At 36.5% G+C, this 22,888-nt stretch overlaps 1 protein-coding gene and 1 long non-coding RNA gene across 7 annotated transcripts in view; one reads left to right on the top strand and one right to left on the bottom strand.

Annotated features, from left to right (window-relative positions):
- The first annotated feature begins 1,351 nt into the window (after positions 1 to 1,351).
- Positions 1,352 to 18,303, top strand: LOC132593370 (uncharacterized). Its single transcript, XR_009558770.1, has 3 exons — positions 1,352 to 1,456; positions 16,412 to 17,335; positions 17,692 to 18,303. It is a non-coding gene; the product is annotated as an uncharacterized lncRNA (long non-coding RNA).
- A 1,071-nt stretch (positions 18,304 to 19,374) lies between these two features.
- Positions 19,375 to 22,888, bottom strand: part of FBXL4 (F-box and leucine rich repeat protein 4) — an 80,862-nt gene continuing 77,348 nt past the window's right edge. For all 6 annotated transcript variants that reach the window (XM_060283657.2, XM_030882997.2, XM_030882998.2 and 3 more), the window contains exon 9: positions 19,375 to 19,917. In XM_060283657.2, coding sequence (XP_060139640.1) covers positions 19,754 to 19,917 — 164 coding nt within the window. In that variant the 3' untranslated portion in view covers positions 19,375 to 19,753. The remainder of the gene's footprint in view (positions 19,918 to 22,888) is intronic.

Genomic DNA, 22,888 nt, shown 5'->3' on the forward strand with positions numbered 1-22,888 from the left:
TGAAAAATTTGTTAGAAATTAATATTTGGGGGCTCTTGGGAGAAAAATGAGGAACTATTTTCTGCAATATTTGTCAGAATAAGATGTAGTCCTAATATGTTAAGAGAAAGTTTTCTGGAGTACTTTCACAAGCACTTTTTTTAGATGTAGACATACTACTCCAAGACCACCCCACCCTCTGAATGTTTTACAAATACGCCATATAAAAAAACCTCTCAGGTGCAAATAAGTGGATGGGACAGGCTTTTGGCGCTGAGTTGGAAGATGTACGTGTACGGTGGAGCCTCTCTTCTTGTCATTACCGTAATTAATTTGGAAAGAAGAGAAAAGGGTATTGTGAAATGATAGTGCATGGGGGCTGCATTACCAGAATAATCTGTATAGTGAGGCAACATTTTAGAAACCAATTTAAAAAATATTTCTGAAAGAATTTCAGGTAGCATAGATTTGAATGCTATCTTAATCAGATGATAACTCTAATGGATACCATTCTCTTTATAATTTTGCAGTATTTCATACAGAAAGATCAAAAGAAAAATATAACAAATACCTGCACACCTACCACACCATTTAAGAAATAAAACATTGCCAATGTTATTCACCCCTCAGTTATGGCTCCGTGATGGCCTTCTCCTCTCTTCCCCACCAGAGGTGGCTGCTATCCTGAATACAGTTTTGCCATCCGTGAATTTTAAAATATTTTTCTACATATTTTTTACACATGCATTTCTATTTTTTTATGTTTTAAAACTTCATATAAATGATATAAAACTTTTGAATAAACCACACTTCATAGAAACAATGTTAAATATCTCAGATGCAAAAGGCACCTTGGGTACACTGCTATACTTTGCAGACTCACATAATGCAACATATTGGTTCAAAGGCCTGTATGGCTCTTCCACACCAGTTATGTTTTCAAAAATTGAAGCTCTGCAGAGCAGAGTAAAAGGCAGAATTAGTAATTACAATGTGTTTTTGCATTTTTCAATAGGAGCAAAATCTCTATATTTTACGAATTACCAGCTTGGTTGTGTATATAAGCCAAAGAAAATAGACTGGAATGTATGTGTACTTATAAATAACTGTATATACTAATACTTGGCCCTTCAGAAATATGTACTTTCAAATAGAAAGCATTATTTTTCATTTGGAGTACTTTTATAAGTATTACATGGTTCAGGAAGGATGCTACTATATATATCAAGACAATTTGGAAATTAAAAGTGTACTAGTTTCTTTCTCCATTATAAATAAAAACAAGAGGGAGGTAGATTGTTCCCAAAGCTCGTCACACAGTAGCTCCCATCCGACACCCTTTCCGCAATGTGATTTTGCCATTCCTCCCATCAGGTGGTAGAGTTATTCCCCCACCACCATTCCTACCTAAGCTGGGTTGGTCCCTGCTGTTACCAAGAAAACGCGGCCATAGACATGACTCTACATGGCTTACAAGGTAAGTTTTAAAAGACCTTGTCACTTCTATTTTTGCACTTGGAACCTCTGAGGGGAGAGGAGAGATGAGATGTCTCAGCCAACAACCTGGCTGAGCCCAAGCCCGGCCAGCTAGCCGAATGCAGCCACACCGGCGCTCACACAAGATCAGAACTGCCCAGACCATCCACAGAATCAAGAGGAATAATAAGTCATCACTGTTTTAAGCCAGACATTGTGACGTGGTTACAACGCAGGAATAACTAACTGAAACAAGGTAATATGAGAATGGGCTTGTGTTACAGCTCAGGCACATTTGCGCGGTAAGGTGAAGTCATAGGAAAATGTCCACGGAGGGAAGTCTTACCAGTTCTGCATCATAGTAAAACCAAATATTTTTTAAGTTCCTGGGGTGCCATTCCTGCCCAACTCACAGTCCTCCAAGGTATGTCTAATATGAACAGAGACTTTACACTAGATGAAATTTTTCACACAACCAGTCCAAATGACGCAACCAGTCCAAGTGACTCCCTAAGCGTGTGGGGAGCCCTGAACTCCTCTGATATCAGTATTATTTATATTTGCCATGAGGAGTTTATAATCCAAGTACACAAACACATACCAATTTCCAGAACAACAGAAACAGATAGGTATTATGTGTCAGCTGACTCAATTAGAATCCTTAGTTGGAGGAGAATTCAAAGCTAGGAAGAATAGGGTAAGAAAATGATTTAGCAGTGTTTAATAAAATGAGAAGACAGGGGGCTTCCCTGGTGCTGCAGTGGTAGAGCGTCCGCCTGCCGATGCAGGGGACATGGGTTTGTGCCCTGGTCCGGGAAGATCCCACATGCCGCGGAGCGGCTGGGCCCGTGAACCATGGCCGCTGAGCCTGCGCGTCTGCAGCCTGTGCTCCGCAACGGGAGAGGCCACAACATTGAGAGGCCCGCGTACCGCAAAAAAAAAAAAAAAATGAGAAGACGGGATCTGGCAGGAAGTGAGATTGTACTTTACAGAGGGGATGAATGGAAAAGACAAAGAGGACTTGCCGTTTATAGGAAATGACTGGGAGGAGGAGTTGCTTATTTCTTCAAAATAGTAGGATCTGACTATTAGGGTGCTCCCATTTGCAGCTACTGAAATTCAATCAAACAGGCTTCTAAACCCTCAAAATCAAACAAAACCCAAAAGTAAGCAAAAATGGGAATTTATTGGATCAGACAACATAACCCTTCTGAAATGACTCAATCCCGGGGGACAAAAAGCATCAGCAGGACTGAGTGTGGCTCACTTCATCTCCTGGCGGCTGAACGCACTCTGGTGACTGGAACTGCTGGCTTGAATGTGTAAGTCTGTATTCTGTACAGTGAGGAGCCCTAGCTTGAAGAGTTCCACCTGAGGCCCAGAACTAGTGCCCATCACTAGTGCCCATCACACACACTTACTGTTTAAAATGCCCATCATTTTAAACAGTAAGTGTGTGTGTGTGTGTGTGTGTGTGTGTGTGTGTGTGTGTGTGTACAGGTGTGTGTAAGGAGGGTTGCAATGCTCTGGTCAGTCCTGAGTTCACATGCCAACTTCTAAAACCAAGGAATCAGCTGTATCCAAACCATATGTCCTTAGAGTCTGAGAGTTGAGTGTTCCTAAAGAAAATCAGGGTGGTGGGTCAGGAAGCGGTAATATGTGGCTTGAATAGACAAAATAAATGGAATAAAATAAAGTATCTACTATAATCAATGTACTTTTAATACAGTAATACTTGTATTTTAATCATCTGTTGGCTGTGACTTAAAGTAAGGATACTTGGAGAGCTCTTTCTCTCTTCTATCTTGACTTAGCAACTTAAAGAAATAGGTTGTATCAATATTTGAGTTACAAAAGAGAAGGTTATTTGTCTCTTACCCTACTGTTTCCTTATTTCTTACTATAGAGGTAATAGACCTTTCTAGGAAACTACCCTTAGAAGATTAAAAGATTTCATCTAAAAAATGTACTTATTTGAAATTCCACAACATTCTTAACGAAAAAATATTATCTGCATAATTACATTAAATGGCTTCTGGAATACATTACCACTAATGATGCTAATAGAGTTAGTCCAGATGCAAACTATAAAAACATCCATTATCTTTTGTCCTTGAAGGAACTTCAAAAATTGCTTTTTTTCTTGTAGGAAGCTTACAAATGTTATACTCTAATTTCTTGTCTGTTGTTTTGTAAACTGTTCTGCAGAGCCCCGACAACTCACAGAAGTTTCTGAAATGATTCTGAAAATATATCCCATAAACTTGTACTTTTTTCTGTGGCCCAATTTCATATGTAATTGATTTAATGTCTGTAGTCACCAACATATTTAAATATGATTTTTATTTTCCTTCCTAGCTTGTATTCAGCCTACAGATATTAGCACTATATACAACAGAAACATTTTCTACTATTTTGTAAGAAATAAATTGTTACCATTATTGGTAATATGCAAAGTTGAAAATGGGTTTCATTGTGCATCAGTGTTATGTTAACTTATAGAATTTACAAAAAATGTCTGTAGTGATAAAGTAACTTGAATATTCTGGGTCTCAAGTTCATAAAAAAGCAAATGTCCAACAAAAGTGATGTTTATTAAAAAGTAAAGTAGATGTTTGTAAGGTAGGCAAGAGCATGGCGATAGAAGAGTATATGTAATGTAAACTTCTGCTAGCTTTGAGTGATTGTATGACGTCATTATTACGTACACAATATTCTGAATCTAGTTAATAAAATGTTTTTATTTTCTTGTATATAATATGTAGGTCATAAGCTTTTTTGGATTAGGCAGTGTTCTCCAGAGAAAGGATATATATGTATCTATGTATATACATACATAAAGGAATTGGCTCATGGGATTATGGAGGCTGGGAAGTCCGAAATCTGTAGGGTGGGCTGACAGGCTGGAGACCCACGAGGACCAGTGTTGAAGCCCAAAGGTAGTCTGCAGTAGGAAGAGGAAGAGCCAGTGTTGCAAAAGAAATCTGAAGGCAGTATGCTGGAGAAATTCTCTCTTGCTTGGGAGAAACCAAGCTTTTTGTTTGATTCAGACATTCGACTGATTGGGTAAGGCCCACCTACCTTAGGGAGGGCATTATGCTTTACTTGAAGTCCATCAATTTAAATGTTAATCTCACCCAAACACAAAGAATACACCCGGAATAATGTTTGACCCAAAAGCTGGGCACTCCATAGTGTCAAGTTGACATGTACAATTAACCATTCCAAATGCACTCCTTGTCAACTTGGCATCCATACATATCTCCTGAAACCATACTTATCTCCAAATAAAGACAATAAGAAGGTCACAATTCCACCTAACATGACACAATTATTCTGCATACAACCAAAACTGCACTAACCCTTTCCTGAGGAGAGGATGCAAAGTCCTTAGATGACATTTACTCTTCTTGATATCCTTAACTTAAATACTACAATGGAAAGTTAACAATACTTTTAAATATTATGATATAAAGAGAGTACCTCATATTACCTGATAAGGAGATAGGAGAAGGAAGAAACAAAGATATTTGCTATACAAACACACACACAAACATATTCATAGTAAAATAAGGAAGAAATATGACAATTTCTATAACTGGTCACATGGTCCTGGCTGGTGTTCCTGACTACTTCCTTCCACTGTCCATTCCGTATTCCCTTTGCCTTTAGCGAGCACCTCTGCTGGTCCTGGTTCTTTACCTGGTGAGGTGACCCAAACCTTCATACCTGACAGTGTACTGTCATATAGGGAATACTGAGGCACCAGGCCAGGCAGTAAGTGACAAGTAGGGAAGTCTAGTCTTGGGTGGGGAAAATGTCCAAATAAGTGGACTGTTTTAATGTGTTTTAATCTTATTTTACTAAAAATGTTGTAAACTTTTCAACAGCTACTTGTTTCCTTCAGTTTTCCTAGTGCTTTGGACCTGTTGTCTGAATAACCTCAGTTCTGTTCCAGGCGGCTTATTTTTATGGCAGAAAAGCCTCTACCAGTATATGTGTTGGTTTTAGTGGGCATGTATCAGAGGATGCTGAGGAATAAATTATCCTCTTAGTTTGTTTTTTAATCAAGAAGGTTTCTAGTTTTCAGAGGAAATCCTGAATGCTATTACCCGTTCATATACTATCCTGTATGTGCTTCACATGAAGATAAGTGCTCATTTTATGGGAATGTAAATCTCGTGCCTTTCACCAACACTGAATTCATAGTTGGAGTTTCATATTCAATTAAGTAATTAAAACTTGTTGAAATGAAATATCCACTTTAAATTGCCACCATTTAAAATAAAGTATCACACATAATTAAAAAATAGACAAGAAAAAGATGGAAAGAAGAGAGTTTGCAAAAGAGATGATAAATCTGAAAGTAATAAATTAAAATGACTTTCAAAATAGATGGGAAATTAAGAAAAAGTAAAACTGCCTTTTAAAATATTGCCTATTTTATAAAACTTGGATCTTAATAGTCTTGCCTTATACTAGAGACAAGGCCAAGCTGTGGATAATCTCCAAAATTTTTTTCAATAAATATTTATTGAGTACCTACTATGTATCAGGTACTATTCTAAGCCCTGGAGACTTAGCAATGAACAAAGCAGTCTTTGTGCTTATAGAGCTAAAAATGAAAGAGGGGTGGATATAAATCCATCCATAGTTTGTCGAATAGTCATAAGTACCATAGTCATAATAGTCCTTTTATGAACAAAAATATAGCAATGTATGGAGCCCAGAGAAGAGACTATGCCACTTTATTTTGGATGGTCAATAAGGGCCTCTCTGTGTAGACAATATCTGAGCAGAGATCTAAGGAAAGTGAGAGCTGGCGTGGTGAAGATACATGGGGCAGAGCATTTCATTAGGGAGCGAGATGCTGAGGGTGAGGGGACTGTTGAGGAACTAAGATCTCATAGGATAAGGGCTCTGGTTTTTGTTTGTTTTTTTGTTTTTTGCGGTACGCGGGTCTCTCACTGCTGTGGCCTCTCTCGTTGCGGAGCACAGGCTCTGGACGCGCAGGCTCAGCGGCCATGGCTCACGGGCCCAGCCGCTCCACGGCATGTAGGATCTTCCTGGACCGGGGCACAAACCCGTGTCCCCTGCATCAGCAAGCCCCTCTGGGTTTTATTCTGGATGATTTTAAGCAGAGAAATGACATGATGTGAGTACATGTTAAAAGGAGTATATGGATATGGAAATTAGATTGAAAGGAAACAAGGGAAGAAGCAGGAGACTGGATGTAATAATCCAACAGTAGTTGTAAGTTTGTAGTATTTCATTTTCATTTCATTCTGAGATGGATCTGCCCTGTATGTATTTGGAGAAGGCTAACACTAATCAAAGCACTTTTACTTCAAAGGAATATTAAGATATTTTAGTTTCCACATTTCTAAAATTTATATATGAAATAATTCCATCACTTACAGAGGTCCCATGCACTAAATGTGGTGATGAAAGAAATTCACAAAGACAAAATACAAACACCAAATAACGAATGTATAGCTGAGAAGCACGGTATTAATAACTAATTTTAAATTATTATGCTAAGTGTATAGTATCCCAGTATGTGGGTTTTTAAAAAAATTATTATTACCAAAATAATTTATAGGATTTGTACTGCTTAGACTAGTTTGGACACCTGGGGTGCTTGTTAAAAATGTAGTTTTCTGGGTTCTATCTAGTCTCAGAATCTCCATGGGTTTGGGGACAGGAAATTTACATTTTAAACAAGCTTCCAGATGATTCTTATATATAATGATGTTTAAACCAGTAAATCTCAGAGTAATGGAAGAATAGTAGTTTAAATATTAAGATAAAAACAAGTAGGATTGCATTCTATTACTTGGTCTCAAATCTATTTTTTAATCGGGCACAATATGAATAAAAGAAAATTAAAATTCTATCGCTCTGCCATAATTTAAAAAAAAACAGTGAGTTAAACTATAATAAAAATTGCAGAAGGATATGCTTTGTTAATTAGATGATGATAAGAAAGCATTAGAATGAGAGCTTTACAGTAAGAATGACCTTAGGAAACTTGTGGATCAACTTTCTTATTTCACAGATGAGAAAATTGAGACTCAGAAAAGTTGAATTAACAGCCAAAAAGAAGCACAGTACAGACTGTGGTCTCATGACTCTCGTTTCCCCTCTGTTATTTCCATGACTACACCATCACTTATCTAGGAATATTTCTGTGAGTTTATCTTTTTTTTTTTTTTTTTTTGCTTGTGGAACGCGGGCCTCTCACTGCTGTGGCCTCTCCCATTGCGGAGCGCAGGCTCAGCGGCCCCGGCTCATGGGCCTAGCCGCTCCGCGGCATGTGGGATCCTCCCGGACCGGGGCACGAACCCGTGTCCCCTGCATCAGCAGGCGGACTCTCAACCACTGTGCCACCAGGGAAGCCCCGAGTTTATCATATTTTTAATTTCCTACAAAATTAAGTGACAGTGATATTTGGGGAAAATATATTTTATTTTCCAAAACATGAAATACAAAGAGTGAGGATCCTTCTAAAAATCCTGAACCTAAGCCAATGTAATCAGTAATAGATGTTTTTTAAACATTAAGATGTTATTTCCTTTCATATTATTTTGACGTCCTCTGGCTACTCATAGTGAGTACAAATATATGTGGTACATTGTGGTATCACTGTTCAGAATCATCTGTTCCCCACACTGTGGGCTATGACTTAACCATAGCTCCAACAGGATGAGTAGCCTTGTTGTCTAGTGACTGGGCTTGGTCACATGACTTGCTCTGTCCAACAGAATATGAACAGACTTGATGAACAGTATATCCACTGAGACGCTTTCATTTTTTATTTTTAACTTTTTATTTTATGTTGGGGTATAGCCAATTAACAATGTTGTGATAGTTTCAGCTGCACAGCAAAGGCACTCAGCCATACATATACGTGTATCCATTCTCCCCCAGACTCCCGTCCCATGCAGGCTGCCACATCACACTGAGTAGAGTTCCCTGTAACCAACAGGGACCTACTGTAGAGCACTTAAGACACTTTTAGATGCATTTCCCGTTGCTGCCAGTTCTCCCGCATCCACGCCCTCTGCCACCACAGGGCGTACCCCAGGTAAGGCCTTCTCTGTCAGCCTGGGTCCTGGTGGAGCAGACCTGAACCTGAACCACATCTTGAAGGACAGCCACAGCCAACAGCCCACAGAGGCCAACCTACCACATGACTGAGAAATAAACGTTATTGAAAGCCACTGACATTTTTGAGGTTGTTATTCATTGCAACCTGATAAAGCTAGCACACAAATGCTCCCATATCCAGGACAAAAATCTGGTACCTGAGGCAGAAAAATATCAAAAGTGAAAATGTTGAGGGTCCCAAGCCAAGAGTCTTTGTTATAACAAAACCGTGTAAATATCTTATCAATGCGCCTGCATATATGTTAGTGATGTTTTTTATGTAGTTTAGAGGTTGATATACGATAGGTGCATATTTGAGTTATAGTCATTTGTGTCTGGAAAATAGGTGTAATGAATCTACATGACAATTTCATAATGTAAAATTGCACCAACATGCGGAAAGGAAGTGTCACAATTTATCTGGGGATATAATGTTCAGTCCATGGAAATATAGGGAAATGGTTTTTAAAATTATAATCCCACAAACACACAATGCTCTCTATCAGCGTACATGACCAGTGTCGGTTTTACATTAGCGAAAACAACTTGCTTCTCCTTGTGAGTTTTTTCAAAATTTTTCTTCTTAGTATTCTTAATTCTCCTACTGATTACTGAATATTAATTTAGAAAAAAATGCTTTTGAATTTTCTTCTTTCAACGTATTCAATGGCAAGGAAGAATTTCATAGATTTTGAAGGACCACCTGATTACACCTCTGGGGGAAAACTAGCAATAGCTTATTACGCCTATTTCTCAGAAATTATGAGATCAACGTTTAATAACGTCATCCGGCAGTGGTGAACTACAGCCAGTTCATAACAACACAAAAGAGCAAACTGTGCATCTCATCCCAACTCAGGCTTGAGGGACTTCACATTGATAGCTTGAAATCAGTCACAGTGGGAGAATTTATAAGACAAAAATTGGAAAGCACTACAAATCAGGGCACTACAAATTTTCCCCCTCTGCCAGAGAGTTGGTTTTTAAACACTTATCAGTGTACCACTAGGCTTAAAAATTCACCTTCTTTAACATTTGGTATTTTAACGTTCAAAATATTAAAAAATAGATGGCCTAATTTGATTTATGAGGGAGGATGTAAGGCTACAGTTACAATGGAAGCTAGTGGCTTGTTACAGAGGTTTCAGAAGGACAGAAGGCACTGAGGCATGAGACTGGATGATGCGCCAGGAGCCCTGTGCCACTCAGACTCGAGACTGGTAAAACTGATGCACCCAGCTTAAGAAATGAGACCCTTGATTTTGGCAAGGAGTGCCCATCGATGGGAAATCAGAAGATATTTTAAAAGACAGAAGCTGAACAGTCATCTAATAGTCTAATAGTGTTTCTCTTTTCTGGGTAGATACACATGGTCAGACACTGCTGACAAACCGTAAGGATGAAGTATGCTAAAAACACACATTTAAAGGTCTTTCAACTTTACAAATACTTCTGATTATAAAAATGTATAAATATTTATTTTAGGTTTTACTGGGTGCAATTATTTTTAAGACTTTTAAACAAGTTAGCAGGGCTTCAACACTATCAGTTCTTTATTTGGGGTGTCTGTCAGCAAAAACATCTCAAGTAAGAAGAATGGTATGCCAGAATGTGTGTTAGTATTAACAGTTCTCTAGCTTGTGTTGTTGTAATCTTAGCAGCAATTCATAAATATTCTATAGAACACATTGCTGAAATATAACTTCCCACTTAAAAAAAAGTTTAACAAAATAAACACATATTGTTTTTTGTGAGACAAATAAACGCATGTATATATATGTAACTAACATCTAATAGAGTTCATATAAAAGTATCTATTAGGGAAGAAACAATTCTCATAATAAATTACCACATTCCTTTATTAAAAGACTTCAGCAACAGATGATAGTAGTGAATTGTTATTACTATACCTTTAAAAAATATATTACATATTAAATATTTTTAAAATAGTCACTGATCAGAAGTTAATCTAACATTTCTACTTTTTTCTATTACTACACAATTGATGATTAGAATAGTATATGGGCTAGCACAAATATTAAATAAAGCAACTTGACAGTGAAATTCTACTGCCATTCAGTGTTATTAATACTGAATTAAATATAAAAAATATTAAAAATAATCAGATGGTACAGCAGTTCCTTTAGGCATTTCCAGTGACTAGATCATGATTCATATTTCACAGGATTTTAGGAAACCAATAGTAAACACATTCTAAAAACCTAATATATGAATAAAAATTGAGTGAGAAATTTTGGGCCAAAATATAAAGTAATCATGCTCAGAAACATTATTTTAAAATTCATATCATCAAAATATTTAGTCTACTTCCTAATCTTCTTAAATAAAAATTAAAAATATTTTTATTAGAAACAAATTATAATGTATAATCTTAAGCAAATATATTAAAAATTATTGTAGTGAATACTTTTGATAATACACCATATAATGCTGCTTAGCAGCATTTTCCAAACTGTGCTCTGAGAAACTAAAGTTTCCAGGAAATGTTTACAGGTATTCTGCAGCAAATTAGCAAACACTACAAATCTTCACTCTATCCCCACCTTCACAGTGTCCATTAGATATTAAAGGTTCTGAAGTTTAGTAGTAAAGAAATCTAACTTTGTTGAATCCATCGTATCCTATGCTTATTCACCATAAAATTTGCTTTGCACGAACCATTTTTGAAAATTGCTCCCTGGTTGTTTATATACATTCTGTAACCACCTGCCGCATCTTTGCCTAGCACACAGATGTCAGTACATTTTTGTTGTCAGTACATACTGCTGACTAAATGAATAGATGAATGTGTTTTATCTTGTGTCATTTATTCCATTCTAGCTCACTAAAAGTAGTTTGGGTGTGACCAAGAACTGTGGAACAACTTAGGAGTTTATTGGTAATGAAGGAATTGGCTTCTACAAAAAACAAATAAGGTACATGACACCTTATAAGTAAAAGTAGGAAAATACTGTATCAAACTTCGTTTTGTTTTATTTTATTATTATTACTATTTTGGCCGTACTGCATGGCAGGTGGGACCTTAGTTCCCTGACCCGGGCCCTCAGCGGTGAAAGTGTGGAGTCCTAACCACTGGACTTCCAGGGAATTCCCTGGTTTGTTTTAAATAACAAACTAAACAAACTTTAAGTAAATAAATCTTATTTGGGGTAACTACTGAGAAAGTATAAAGGAAAAGTAAATAACAGAATGCAGTTTACAGTTTAATTGCAGATGCAAGCAATTTTAGAGTTTACAACGGACCCGAGCGGATGTCATTTCATAGCATGAGGATGGATTGTTAGCGTTCAGCACATAGATGATAGCTTATCTTCCAGGCTTATTTTCATCTAATTTCATAGAGGCTGTGACACAAACCTATTTACCCAAACCTTCCATTATATTCAGCAGTGTCCTGAAATGATCAGTTTTGAAAGTGAACTAATGAGATACTCAAGCTTATCTTATTACTCTAAAGTACAGGATAATATGAACAATAAAAATCATTAGACACTGAACAAAATTTTTTTTTTTTTTTTTTTTTTTTTTTGCGGTACGCGGCCCTCTTACTGTTGTGGCCTCTCCCATTGCGGAGCACAGGCTCCGGACGCGCAGGCTCAGCGGCCATGGCTCATGGGCCCAGCCACTCCGCGGCATGTGGGATCTTCCCGGACCGGGGCACGAACCCGTGTCCCCTGCATCGGCAGGTGGACTCTCAACCACTGCCCCGCCAGGGAAGCCCCATGAACAGCATTTTTATACAAATAAAATTTAAAAATATCTCAGTCAGTTGTCTGCACAGATTCTCATTTGTAACGGAGCTGTTTTATCTTTGGCATAATTTACTCAATTTATCTGATCATATGACTGCTTTGCTTTAAAATTTTTCCTTAAAAATTTTACAGCTAAGACTGCACTAATTTACTTTACCAAATACATTGATAAAAAATCTTCCTTCCTCTGAAAAATGTCGATTTTGACGTAACAGCCTTTTTCCTTTCAAAATCGAATAGACAATTAAATGGTATTCATATGCACAAAAATTTAAGCCAAAAATTCAGACTCATAGGCAAAAACATTAAATACACTCTGCTCTGCCAAAGGAAAAATCTTGGCCTCTATCCACATTTATAAAGCAATATATAAAATATATATAATAAATCATCTCTGATTAATTTCTCTCTTCCCTTTTGACTTGTAGCTATAGCTGCCGATCATCACCTCATTTGCTTATTGACATTAATGTACTGCTAGAGAACTAGGCTGCAAGTATAAAACCATAGCTGCAAGAAGTAGTGTTTTGGCAATAGCTAACATTTTGTTAAGGGTCATTGACAAAATTTTTGGAGTGGCTAAAAAAAGTTCTGAAGTAGCAATATTAAATGTGCTAAATGGGGGGAAACTACCATGCAACACTAATAAACGTGTGATAAATGGCTCTGAAAATGAAAATTACTCTGTTAGTAATAGACATCCTTTTATACCTTAAAGTAAAAAATGAAAAGCCAAACATTCATTAATAATATATATGGTAACCAAATGTATTTTTTATTGACTCTCCTTGGTTAGTATTATTACACTAGCAAATATGAGTTTTCAGTCTCTAATTCCTAGGAAACACCAAAAAATAGAAATATTTCTGAAAAGAAGTGTTTTTCTTTGCTACATGTTGGTTCAAAATTAATCACTCCGAAGGAGAGGAAGAATATTAACTGTCTAAACGTTTTGCTACATGTTGTCTATTTTTAGGGTCTTATTTCAGAGCCATTTAAATTGAGAGGATCCTTTAATTATGCTCCCAGAGTCAGGAACATACCTTTTATCTATTATGAGCCACTGGGAAGATAATTTGTCTTACCAAAATTCTAAGATAATTATAAAAAATTTAAAAGTCAGTTGACAATGCTAGTAACAATGGGTCATCTGGCTTCAAATTTTAATGGATAGTCTATATATTCTCTCTTATTAAGGAAACCCTTGTACACTGTTGGTAGAAATATAAATTGGTATGGCCTTTATGAAAAGCAGTATGGAAGTTCCTCAAAAAATTAAACATAGAACTTACCATACGATGCAGCAGTCCCATTTCTGGGTATACATCCGAAGGAAGTGAAACCAGGATCTGTAGGGTGCACCCCTACATTCATTTCAGCATTATTCACAGATTCACAATAGCCAAGATGGAAACAACCTAGATGTCTGTCAATAGATGAATGGATGAAGGAAATATGGTGTTTGTGTGTTGGTGGGGGGGGGATATGTATAAAATGGAATATTGTTCATCCTTAAAAAAAAAAAAAAGGAAATCCTGCAATTGGCAGACAACATGGATGAACCTGGAGGACATTGTGCTAAGTGAAATAAACCAGACAGAAAGAAAAATACTACATGATGCCTGTCCAAACACCTAGGGCTTGTCTCTGATTGGTTCCCCCCCTTCCCCTTCATCCTCCAGACAAATTGCAAACTGTTCGAAACAGGATGTTGAAGGTGTGGATTCCCCAAGTGAGGAGATTGTTAGGAAACAGGCCGGTGGGGAGAACCCGAGCACCAGGAGATGAGGGGATGAAGGGCCTTTTCCAAACTCTTCCCGATCAGACGATGTACCATCCTCTTTGTGTCCCATGCATGTTTCAGCTGTAGGAAGGTTCCCCTGCACCTGGAGTTTTGGGATCCATGGAATTGGGGGCCAGGAAGTATTACTCTAAAGGGGCTGCATTTGCTGACCCATCCTCACCAATTCTCTCAGCCCCACGAGTGTCCAGTCTTAGGTCTCATGCAGCTGTGGGTCTAGTGCGGTCAGTCCACATTGCATTACAGCCCCTGAACGTAATTTGTAAGTATTTTCACTGTCTCACTGTCTTTGTATTTCTTTTTTATAATTTACTTTATAATGGTGTATAGCTGATTTTCAATGCTGTGTTTCTTGCTGCTGTACATCCACTTGATTCACTTCCAGAGATACATCAATAAATTTTTTTTCAGATAAAAAAAATACTACATGATTTCACTTATATGTGGAATCTAAAATTGTCAAATTCATAGAAGCAGAGAGTATAATGGTGGTTACCAGGGACTTGGGAGGGAGAAATGGGGAGAGGCTGGTCAAAAGGTACCAAGTTTCAGTTATGCTGATGAATAAGTTCTGGTGATCTATTGTACAACAATGTGACTAGAGTTAACAATACTTTTTACTTGAAATGTGCTAAGAGGGTAGATCTTAATGTCACCACCAAAAAAATGTGTTAACTATCTAAATAGACAGGTTAATTAGCTTGGACGTGATTTTTTTTTCACAATGTATATCGAATTATCAATTGAATAACTGTATACCTTAAATATATACAATTCTAAATTGTCAAATATACCTCAATAAAAAAGAAAAAAATTCCGAAATTCTTGTTATGGTAAAAAAGTTTTGTTTTCTCTGAGTCAGTAAAATACTGTCCTTAATTTTAAAATCCAAATGGTAAAATGAGAAAGATTATAAGCTGAGGACAGGTTTGAATGTGGTTTATAAAATTAGGAATGGGCAAACCTGGGTTAACTAACTGATTTGAGAATCTCCTCAGAGGTCGCACATTCGGTCCACAAGCCAAATCCAGACTGCAACTTAAAAATGGTTTTCACATTTTCTAATGGCTAATAATAAATAAATCAAAAGAATATTTTGTGACACATGAAAATTACATGAAATTCAACTTTCAGTGTCCAGAAATAGAGTTTTATGGGAACGTGGCGACATGTATTCACTTACTTGTCTATGGTGCCTTCCACATTACAATGGCAGAGTTGAGCTGTAGCAGCAGAGACCTATGCAGTGCTCTCATAATTTTGCACTACTGCTCAGCACATTACAAACTGTAGTGATAGTTATTACCACCAACATTTTGAATGCCGCACATACTGTCATTCCACAGTATTTCAAATTTTTTTATTACCAGTGCATACCGATAATGTCGGAACAACAAAAAAGTAGACTTCAAGTGTCATGTGTTTAAGGCACGGAGGAGTATGGATTATTTTGTTATCGAATTAGATGGCAAAGCATTGTGTCTAAAATGCACAGACCCTGTAGCTGCTCTGAAAGAATATTATACATGGTAGAATTACCACACTAAGCACTCACCACAATATTTTCAACTCATAGGAATGTAGTGGCCAGAAAAGTTAGAAAATTAAAACAAGGTATCTCATCACAGCAGAATTTCTTTACAAAAATTAAAAAATGAAAATAAAGCTACAGCCAAGGTAAGTTTCTGAGTGGCTCATTTGTTAGCCAAGCAAGGAAAGCCATTTACCAATGGTGAGTTAATTAAATTGTTTTTGATTCATCAGCTAAAGAAATGTGTCCAAAGTAAACTTGCTTAAGACTATTAAATTAGCCTTTTGGCAAGAACAGTTGCTCAAAGAACTGAGAACATTGAGAACAACATCATTAGTCAATAAAAAACCAAGGCAAATGATTCTGAGTTGTTCTCCTTGGCTCTTGATGTGTCAAAAGGTGTTATTGATACTGCTTAGTCATTATGATTTATTTGATGAGTCAATGCCAAGGTTGAAGGGACTGAAGAGTTGGTTTCTATGAGTCGTCTGCATAGGACAATTACGGACAAGAATATTTTCTAAGAAGTTAAGAAAACATGAGCTCAGTATAACCTGAAGTAGAATCTGCTAAGATGTGTTACAACTTGTGGTGGTAAAAATATGTGTGGGGTAAACAAGGGCTTAGTTGGTCAAATTTACAAAGTTTGTGAAAATGCAATGTTTAAAACCTATGGTTATATACTGTATTATTCATCTGCAGGTACTCTGTGGAATATGTATGACTCAATCTTATGTTACTGAACTAGCAGTGTCAATGGTGAACTTCATCAGCTGTTATTTTTTCATCAGATGTAGAAGCTGAATACCCTCCCACCCAACAGTCTGTTGGCTGAGCAGTGGTAGTTTTACTGTTGAGTTTTTGAGATCAGAGCTGATACTGAGATTTTTCGGAACCAGAAGAAATGCACTCAACCGATATTACAGAATACTGAATGGCTTTGTAATTTAGCTTCTGTTGCAGCCTTGATAATGTTTTGTAATGAATGCAACCAAAAACTGAAACAGTGCGCAACAGTGAGAATAGCTACTCCCACTGTAGGTGGGATTCACTGGGATTCAGAGAAAAGCTTCCGACTCAAGGAGAACTGTAGAGTGGTGCTTCTCAAAGGGTGGCCCTCAGACCAGCAGCATGAGCGTCACCTGACTATCATTAGAAATGCAAATTCTACTGAATCAGAAGCTCTGGAGGTGAAGCCAGCAAAACAGTGCTTAGATGTGAAACAGACTACCGTAAAGTAATTTTGACGACAACTAACAGTGTTTGAATCATGAAGTCATGTCAAGCTGCTTTATATACTTCCTGTGCTATCAAAGGTAAGATAAGCGGCAGGAGCTCTATTCTCACATGAACTGGCAGCAGATATACTTTCTGAGCTCAAAGAATATGTCCAGGACCTCAATGCAAGTGTAAAGGAAATACCCATTTGTCAAAATCCATTCAATTATGCAATTGAGGAGCTTCCACCTAACCTTCAACCAGGAAGTGAGTCGGGAAGTGAGTAATCTGCAATGTAATAACATCCTAAAAGAAAAATATCAAGAGAAGAAAGAACCTAATGGAATTCTTTCAATGCCTTCCAAGTGATAATTATGCTCCATGAAAATCATCTTCTCGTGGATTAATGTAAGTATCTGGCAATACTTATCTGTATGAAAAGATATTTTCAAAAACAAAATATGTAAAATCTTACTATAGATCAACATTAACAGATGAATATGTACAATCAATTTTGATGACAAGAAATATTAACATTGAATCCCAATTAAGTGAAATATCCTCCCTCAAAGTATTTCTTTCTTCTTCTTAGTAGAACTGTAATACAAAAAACTGTTCTCAATTATTCTTATGTTTTGAATTCTGTCAATAAAAATGTTGTGGAAATTCATTTTCTCTTTAGTTACATAAGTACTTACATAATAATCTCCATTTTGCCTCTTAGCCCACAAAGCCTAAAATATTTACTATCTGGCCCTTTACAGAAAATTTTTTGCTGACCTCTGCTCTAGAACCAGATACTACCTGGACACTTTTAAAAGCATGGACTGAATGAACTGTCTCTACAGCTGGATGGCTTGAGTCTGTATGCTGCTGGCTCTGCCATTAGCAGCTATGGGATCATGAGTAAGTTCTTCAATCTTTCTCTGCCTCACCTGTAAATGGGAGTAAGCAATGGTATCTATTTTACAGGGTTGTTAAGAGGGCTAAGTGAGTTAGTAAATGCAAAACACAGGAAAGAGTGCCCGGCACAAAGTAAGCATTAACTCAATGGCAGCTGTTAGCTTAAGACAAAAGCACTGCTTCACCCAGTTGGTAGTCCAATTATAAATCTCATCCTCCTAAAACGTCCACTGAATAAAACATTTAAGATGTTTACATACATTCCTGGGTGAAAAGAAAATCCAAATGCATGAAGCTAATAATAGAGGATAACCAAGCCCTTTTCCAACTGCCCTTTGCTTCTGCCATCAAATAGAAGACATCGTGGGCCATACCAACAAGACAGCAGCTCTCATACAATGGTTTCTTACGTGGAGGAGATTGGATTACTATTTTAATATTCTAAATGTCACGTATTACATTCTTTATATTCTATAAAAGAATAAACACAGTACTACTAGTAATTTATAACACTTATAATTTTAAAATTTGACATATGGCTTAATTCAATAATATATTCTTATTCATTCAGTATTTACTGAATGCCTACTATTTTCCGTATGTATAAATCCACTAGCTTTACTTTGGGGGTAAAATGCTTTCATATATGTACTATTGAGAGTATCCTCAAAAATTTCCTAGAGATATATATTAACTGTGCTAATTTTTAAACTAAATATGCTTTTTCTTAAATGACTACACCTTATAGCAAGAAATTCTAGACTAGTGCTGTCCAATATGATAACCACTAGCTTCAGAAAACTACCGAGTACTTGACATGTGGCTAGTACAACTGATGGATGGAATTTTTAATTAAATTTAACTAAAATTAAATAAAATAGCCACATGTGGCTAGTGGCTGCTGTATTGGACAGCAGAGTTCTACGGGATCACTCTAGGATGTGTGGATATTGGAAATTAACATTTTGCCCTGTGTGGGAAAATAAATTTTGTTACACTATATATTTGGTATTAGTTTTCTATTCAAAACAGCCCTGCCTTTTCATTCCGGAAAATATTTTCTGTCTACTTTCTTAGCAGCAGAACTAAATCAATTTACTATTTGACAAAACAATGTTTGTTTGCTTTGTTTTCTCCACTGTCCCTGATTTCTAATTATTTAAGGTGCTGGGGCAGAGAAAATAAAATAAAATAAAATCCACATATAATTCAGAAGTCTTAAACCTTTCCTTCTGGCAAATTTTTAAGGCATCTGCTGAACAGCTGGAAAACTATTTCATTTAATAGTTTACCTCTTGTTCTTGATTATGCCCATATTTTACTCCTGTTATTATCCAGTAGTAAAATAGATAAATATATCAGAAGAAAACTGGAAAAACTGAAAACTTTCAAGTTGAAGAATTAGTGTATCAACGTAAAAAATAATCTTAACAGATAAAAAGTAAGATTCTTTCTCCAACCAACTCTGACAATTTTGTACATACCAAAAGAAATACTGGCCAGGTCATAAGGCTTATAATTAATAAGGCATCTTTACATGGAAGTGTGAAAAATTAACTTTATTCTTGCACAAATATCATGATATTTTATTGTTCAAAGTGCTCCTTTCAAAATAAGTTAAAATATTTCCATATTACTCTTTTATTTAACATCTAGTTATTGACTAAAGCACAATATCACTGATTAACATAAGACAAAAATGATATGAGCCACTCACATATTCTTGAAGGAAAGTGCTTACAATATTTTGTGAAAACATTTGTTTACATCACTGATTTAATGATTTAATGGACATGTCCATATTTTTCTTTAAAATCCACAAATGTCTTAAGAGATTCCCACCATTATAAAAACTAAACAAAACCAACCCCAAAACAAAACCCTACAAAAGCACATTAATTTTATTATAAGACATATATGAAGTCACTGAGTAAAGCTCTTTTTTATAAACACTTTTGGAAAGCTCACATTGAGTTCTAGCACAGCTCTATTATCAATCTGTGAACAGAAGGACACATCAAGTAAGGAAAGATCTTTACAAGATTCCAGGAGTTTTCTTAAAGATGCTGGACTTACCATTCTTGTTCCTGTTTAAAAAAAAACCAAACAAAATATTATATAACACATATAATATCCTGATAAAAGTCCCTTTTTATTATTTAAAATACACTTAAAATAGACTTTTACAAATTAAAAACATTTCTTAAAACAAGACTTCATATTGAAATAGTCCTGTTAAAAAAAAAAAAATTTCCCAGCCAAACTGGTATCTAGGACCTGAATTTTGTCAATCTCTACCCATTCTTATCTTCATTCCTACCTCCTACCCTTTCCAATCAGCTCCTCCAGACTTTCCTATTTCTGTTCACCCCAGTTCAAAACTGTTTGCACATCTCATTTTCCTGAACCCATGGGTCAAATCAGACAGCAATACTTAATGATTCAACCTCTAATTCCATGCAGTGCAATTACTGAGCAACTACCCTGTAAAAACTTCTGTTTCAGGCACTGGAGATATAAAGATGAGTAAGACACGTGTCTGCCTTAAGGAACTCATTGACTAGAGTTGAAAGCAAATAACTACAACACAATTTGATAAGTTCTACAGTAAGTGGTAGGTATAAAATGTCATTACTGGAAGACAAATGATGGATGATGAGTACTATTTAGCCCATGTTAAATCTGAAGTGATTATGAGATATTCGGATGGGTTATAAATCATATAAATTATGTAAAGCACCTGATGGCACTCAATAAGTACCAAATATCACTAGGCTCTAAGATGTCATCTGTTGTAACTATAGCTTTTCTAAGGAGAAAAAAAAATCATCACAGTCGTATTACACATATATACCTGGGATGGGGATTAAATGTTCTGAAACACTAGTCTATGCCTTTTTCTCTGAGAAATCCTTTCTTCGCCCCTCCCCACCATGAGAAGGGAGAAGTAACTATACTTCTACCAGAAGCTGTAACTATACTGCTACCCTGGCTGCGATTGGCCCCATGATAAACCAATGCAGATTCTCCTGGGAATTTAGAATTGGGATTCAGTAAAGCCTCCAGTGCCCATTTGATCTCTTGAACTAAAGACATGGAAAACTGGGTCAGGGCTGCTATATTTAGCCATGTGTACCCAGAGGAACAGAGATGGCCAGCATGACAAGAAAAGAACAAAGCAAAACCAAAGGGAGAAGCAGACACAAACGTCTCTGTAAGTGTACAGCGGCAGAGGGTGTGGCTTAGGGACAGGGGCCTGAGTATGCAGGATAGGAGAAGGAACGAAAAAGAGAAAAAAGCTTCCTCGCCTTTTGATGGTTTTCCAGTCTCTCCTGAGGTCTGACCATACCCAGTTTCTACCCATGGGATCTGAGATGGACACCTGTATCTTCATAATAATCACCTTTTTCGTATGCTTAAGTTATCTTGAGGGGGTTTCTGTTATATAAGATCAGAGAACCTCACCTAAGCCATTTGGCTCTGTGGAGATTTTCACCTAGGGCTGTGACTTTTTTCTATTTGCCAGTCTTGGTCATTAGAATCTGAGTTTCCTGATAAATTAGGAGTTCCTAAAGCCTAAGAGAATGCCAGGGAAGGAAGTCAGAGATTGAACATTTAACTGGGCTAGGGTCACCTGTCCTATGTTTCCAGGGTACTTTGTGCTGTTGTTTTGTTATCCACTTAGGACACAATTTTGTTTTCAGTCAGCTTGCTCCTTCAGGGCACTGAATAGCTCCAGTGTTTAAAATAATGCCAAACATAGTATATGCTCAATAAGTGTGTAATGAATGAAAAAATGAAGGAATGGTGGTTAACTGTCCGATGCCATCACCCTGGTATAGACCCTCGTGAGATGGATTATTGAAGCTAATCTCTTTGATTTTGATTTCTTCCTTCTCCAATTCACCTACTACTCATTTCCAGATAAGTATTCCTAAAACACAGCTCTAAATAATATCACTCATATCCCTAATTAAAACCCAGTAAAACCTCTTCCTTGTTTAATTTTGTGCATACTTCTCATCCTGGTGCTCAAAACTCTCCAGGATACCCTCCATTATACCAACATTCTAGATCAAATTAGACTGCCTATTCTCTCAAGATATTCTGTACTTTTAACACCTTTGCTTTCGTTTCATGCTATTCATTCTGCCTAAAATGCCCTTCTCCCCCAATTTCCTGCTCACTTTTTAAGGATGCCTTTCAAATATCTATTAGCCTTTTAAATTAGGCTTTTCCTTATTTCTCTGATCATATATATACTCTCTTTTCTTTGAGCCCCATCAAAGTGGACTTGCTTCTGGCTTGCATTACAGTTATTTATATGCTTGTTTTATTCCTTCTTGCTAGGTTTTCAACTCCTGAAGACAGGGACTGTGTCTTATTTGGCTTTGTACTGATCGACAAGTACGTTTAGTATGACTAAGATTTGCCACTTAACATTCATATGTGCTAATCACAAAATGACAAATAAAATAATGAATATGAGCATGGTTTAACTAAGAATCCTTTTTTAAAAAAAAAAATAAGGATTCTAACACTAAACGATGAAAGGAGACCAAAAAACAACAATAAAAGTAAAGAAAATATAGCACAGTGGTTAGAAGCATAGACTTTGGCTCAAGTCCAGATTCCTTACTAGTTATGAGCCCTGGGCAAATCACTTAACTTATTTCCACCCGTTTCCTCCTCTGTGGTTAATAATAATATCTACCTCATAAGGTTGTTGTGATGATTAAATCAGTTAATATATGCTCAGAACAGTATAAAGCACATAGTCATGTTGTTGTTAACTATTAATTATTGACTACTAGTGATATTACTTTTTATTGTGCTCTTTATATTTGAAATAAGATGTTCCAATATATTCGCATGACAGTCATCTTGCATCGGTAATTAGATTTGACATAATAAATAATGATACTGCCTTGCTCTTACGCTCATGAAAGTCACAAATGTCTTCAAAAAGAAGTCTTTATACTTCGTACCTGCTTTTCTTTTATGTCTCTGTCAAGTAATTCATACATTTATAGACCAAACTTAGGCCACCTGACAACT

Source organism: Globicephala melas, chromosome 14, assembly GCF_963455315.2.
Source record: "Globicephala melas chromosome 14, mGloMel1.2, whole genome shotgun sequence".
NCBI classification, from domain to species: Eukaryota; Metazoa; Chordata; class Mammalia; order Artiodactyla; family Delphinidae; genus Globicephala; species Globicephala melas.